General features: G+C 42.0%; 1 protein-coding gene across 2 annotated transcripts in view; it reads right to left on the bottom strand.

Moving 5' to 3' along the window:
* Nucleotides 1-4,634, bottom strand: part of LOC101850948 (sodium-dependent proline transporter) — a 51,059-nt gene that overhangs the window by 24,588 nt on the left and 21,837 nt on the right. For both annotated transcript variants that reach the window (XM_005095839.3, XM_005095838.3), the window contains exons 2-4: nt 4,120-4,252; nt 925-1,056; nt 104-325 (exon numbers count right to left, since the gene is read on the bottom strand). In XM_005095839.3, the coding sequence (XP_005095896.1) occupies nt 104-325; nt 925-1,056; nt 4,120-4,252 (487 nt within the window). The remainder of the gene's footprint in view (nt 1-103; nt 326-924; nt 1,057-4,119; nt 4,253-4,634) is intronic.

Here is a 4,634-nt window from a genome sequence, read left to right as displayed (position 1 = left end):
TCTGTCTGTCTGTCTGTCTGTCTGTCTGTCTGTCTGTCTGTCTGTCTGTCTGTCTATCTATCTATCTATCTATCTATCTATCTACTGTTACAACTTTACTCACCGTACAACGTTTCGTACTGCTGTGTCTCGTTGTCACCAGTCAGTCGGGGAAGTTTCTCGTACCGACACATATCGGTGTTCCAGGCCTGGTCACATTTCTTCCACGGCAGTTCCTCATCCAGACTCACAAAGGATACCAGCATGTAGTAGATGGCGTAGGCGATGATCATGTTGTAGTAGATACTGACCACGGCGCTGACGATGACCATGGCGTAACCGATACCTGGAGACAGACAAAAAAAAGGCGTTTTGTTTTTGGTCTGCAAAATCTGCCCCTCGACCGACACGGTTCGGTCATTTTGTTTTAGTTTTAGTCGTAATGAGACAGACCAAAAAAGGATGTTTTGTTTTTGGATTGTTTTGTTTTGGTCTGCAGAATCAGCTGCTCGACCGACACGGTTCGGTCATTTCGTTTAAGTTTTAGTCGTAATAAGAGTATTACAGCATTTGCTTCACAATTAAATTAAGTTATAATTATGTAAGTGCCGAAGATTATAGGTAAAATATAAAGGAAAGTAGGAGGGGCGATAAGGATGATAGATGAGCAAACATTAAGATGTCAATAACTCCAAAAGCCCAAAAATTGGCGTGCACCTGATTCTATCGCGTTGAGACACACTTTACTCATTCATTCATTTATTCATTCATTCATTCATTCTTTCATTCATTCATTCAGTCAGTCAGTCAGTCAGTGATTATTTATGTATTTATTTCTTCAGTTATTTTTTATTTATTTATTTATTCATATTTTATTTATTTATTTATTTATTTATTTATTTATTTATTTATTCATGTGTCGCATCCACAAAAGCGGTGACTTACCCATGAACGCTGGTGCCATCCTCCAGCATGTGATTGGTCCCTCCGAGGTGAACTGGCCAATCGCGAGCTCGATGAAGAAGAGTGGAAGTCCCGCAATGATCAACATAATGATGTAGGGGAACAGGAAGGAGGCTGGGGAGAGAGTAGTTCGTAGTTGTACATGCTTGATTAATGCAGGTGTTTTTATGCCCGCATCGACAAAATTTAGATCATTTAGGAGATGGACTTTCGACCCTGCCTGTCAAGGTCAACCCGGGCTGAGTGAGATAAAAAAAAAACCTCAGCAGACAGACCGATGTACTCGATAAAAATACTCCCCACTCGGGAATTGAACTCGGATCCCCTACCTGCTATAGAAAAACGCCTAATCGCTACACCACTGACGCCGGTGTACATTGTCTAAGAAAAACACATTGTGGGGCTCTGTGCAAAAAGGGACCAGATGTCGCACTGATTCAAACTGAGATATAGGCTAAAATTGACCAAACGTCGATATTTTGTGTTATTTTTTTTTTTCATCTCAGAAGCTACATTGTATAAAACTAGATCAGCTCCCTTCAGATCTGAATGTCCTTTTATGGAATGCATCAAAAATTGTCTTCTAATTTCATTTAGGGTAAGTGAAATAGAAACATGTTAAAACTTTAAATGTTTTTCTCAAAACTTCGATTTCACCAAAGGAGTAAGAAATGACATCAAAAAGTGCGATATCTTGAAAACTGATAGAGCTTTTTTGATAATTTAAAAACTAAAATGATCTGTAGACATTCCAGAATAAGAAAACTAAATAAAATGAACCTTTCCTCCCCCTCCCCCCCCCCCGAAAATGCAATCAGGTCCCTTTTTGCAGAGAGCTTCACACTTTGCCGCGGAAAAAATTGGTTGTCTTAGACTCGTGGTCGTCTCACATAGTGTTATTATAATGTAACAAAAAACAACACAATTAGCTAAATTCAAAGCTGATACGCATGAATTCCTAGCCAGGATCAAAAGACTAAGAGGAAATTATGATTTTCTAAGAAGGAAGAAAGCATCTTTGTAATTTCCTTCTGTGCATTTGCGTTTTGGTGGGGGGAGGGGGGTAGAGCACTAAGTTGTGACACCAACCCCCCCCCCTTCCCCCTACCCCCGACCCCGCCAAATATAATAAGCTTTGTTGATGTCATGCTGGACTACGTCGCAAAAGAATCAAGTTCAAATTCTAAAAATATCTCAACGTTCTGTTCATCGAGTTCATCGAGTTAGCATGACTCTCCACCCACGTCGCTCGCTCCTATTGGCAAAGGAGCTATTTATTTTAATGTAGGCGTTTTGACGGCTCAGCAACCCAATTCGGAAAATTTAGGAGGACGGCTTTTGATCTTGCCTGTCGGGACCAACCAGGGCTGAGAGAGGAAACAACTTCATAGCAGGAAGTCCGAGATAGTCGATAAAATTGTTTCCTTACTCGGGAATCGAACTCGGGTCTCCTGCATGCGACAGCGAATCGCCTAACCGTTACACTACAGACGCCAGTGGGGTAAAATCGGAAGTCTCGCAGCTTAACAACTGAACAGTGTTGAAAGGGGAAACGAAGATTTTGTAGACATAATAATACCGTTATACAATACAGTTACACAACACAAAAAACTCGAACTTTCTAAATGGCCTTTCAAGTTTGTAACTCGGTATTGTACACTTCTGATGATGTTGTGTAACTGGCAGGACAAGCAATTAGCATCCATACTCCTTTGACGCTATTACATTTTGGGAGACGGTCTGTTTGAAATTTGCCTGTCATATCTAACCCCGGCTCATAGCGATACATTATCCTGGCCGAATAACTGAGCAACCGTAAGGTCGTGGGTTCGAATCCTGTCAGGGACCCGACGTTGTGTCCTTGGAAAAGGCACTTTGCACAAATTTTCCTCACTTCACCCAGGTGGAAATGGGTACCCAGCTATAGACAGTAAAAGATCTTGTCAGTTTAGTGTTTGAGCGCGTGAAATCCGCAGCTTGCACTGTATGCTTCCGCGGAAGCTGAGAAAGTTTCTGAGTGTTCTCAGAGGGTCTGCTGGGGTAATGATAGTTGTAAAGCGCATAGAGCAAACTCTTGAGCATGGATATGCGCTATATAAAAGCAATTATTATTATTATACTCTGTGAAAAACGCTTCCCCATCAGGGAATCAAACTTACGTCATCTTCTGTCCGACTAAAGATGTGCACATTAACACAATAACAGTAATTTACCGCAGGGAACGATTTTAACGTGTCAGAAAGAAGTAGGAATAACTAGTCGCGTCTTTTAATCACACGAAGGTTTTGACAAGGCACCCCTTGTTTGAATTTAGGTTTCATTTAGAGCTAAAGAAGGATATCAACACGATAACAGTGTGTAAATGAACAGGAAAAGAAAGGCAGAAAGGAAAAAAAACAGAGGGAAAGAAAAGGAGTAGAATCTACTAGAGGCGCCCTCCAACCACCCGAGTACCAATCGTGAGGGCACAAGTAAACAAACGTGAGGCATCGTCAAAATAATGAAATCCAAGAAAATGGCATTTTTCCCTCAGTTTGACAATTTTTATCGAAATTTCGTTTTGTGGCTGAACACCATTTATGCTCATATGAAAACACATTTCCATGTGAATTTTACAGAAAAACCTTGTTTTATGTAATGTTCAATTTTCAAGGACTCTTAAGCTATTGAAGTTACCACACTTAGCGACCAATTTCTCTTTAATCTAACCACTGAAACCAGGCTACCCCCACCTTCTTCAATCGCAAATATCTCGACTTCTATTCAAGCTAGATGGATTTTTTTCCATTGAAAACAAGGCTAATTAATAAGCTTTCAGATGATACTAATAACTCCACATGCCCAAAACTTGACGAGTGCCTGATTCCACCACGTCGTGACGCATAAACGAGCAAGTGACCAAAGAAAACAAGGAAGCGGTCAGTCACCCCCTAGTGGCGTGGGTAGCCTCGTGGTTAGGCTATTAGACTCGTAATCGTGAGGTTGTGGGTTCTTGGGTTCGAGCCTCAGCTCGATCCGACGTTGTGTCTTTGGGAAAGGCACTTTTACACGATTATCCCCACTAGGTTCGATCATTTCGGAGATAGCCGTTTTAAACTTGGAGGTCCCGCCTCCTCGGATAGCCTAACAGTGTTGATATGGAAGTAAAGGTATACCATTTCCCCATGTTTCACTCACCTCCTCCGTTCTTGTAGGCCAGGTATGGGAATCGCCAGACATTGCCCAGCCCGACAGCGTACCCCACAGCAGACAGGAAAAAGTCCAGCTTCCCGGACCAGTTTCCTCTCTCTGCCTCACCATTCTGCTTCTCCTGCAACCAAGAAAACAAAGAAAATTTAGTTATCAGAAGTACATTGATACAATAAGCGTCATTTAATGCTGGATTAAAGCAAGACAGCGAAATTAGAAAAAAGAGAGAGACTGAGAGAGAGGGAGAGAGATTGAAAGAGAGGGAGAGAGATTGAGAGAGAGAGACAGACAGACAGACAGACAGACAGACAGACAGACAGACAAACAGACAAACAGACAGACAGACAGACAGACAGACTGACTGACAGACAGACAGAGACAGAGAGAGAGAAACAGGGGCAGAGATAGAAACAGACAGAGTCAAAGACAGAGACAGAACGAGAGAGAGTGAGAGGAAAGAATGAGACTGATTGGAGAGGGGGTGGAAGAGAGAGAGAGAGAGA

This window comes from Aplysia californica, unplaced genomic scaffold (genome assembly GCF_000002075.1).
Source record: "Aplysia californica isolate F4 #8 unplaced genomic scaffold, AplCal3.0 scaffold00115, whole genome shotgun sequence".
NCBI lineage: Eukaryota > Metazoa > Mollusca > Gastropoda > Aplysiida > Aplysiidae > Aplysia > Aplysia californica.
The sequence above is the reverse complement of the archived record's forward strand: the minus strand, read 5'-3'. Positions and strand labels throughout refer to the sequence as shown.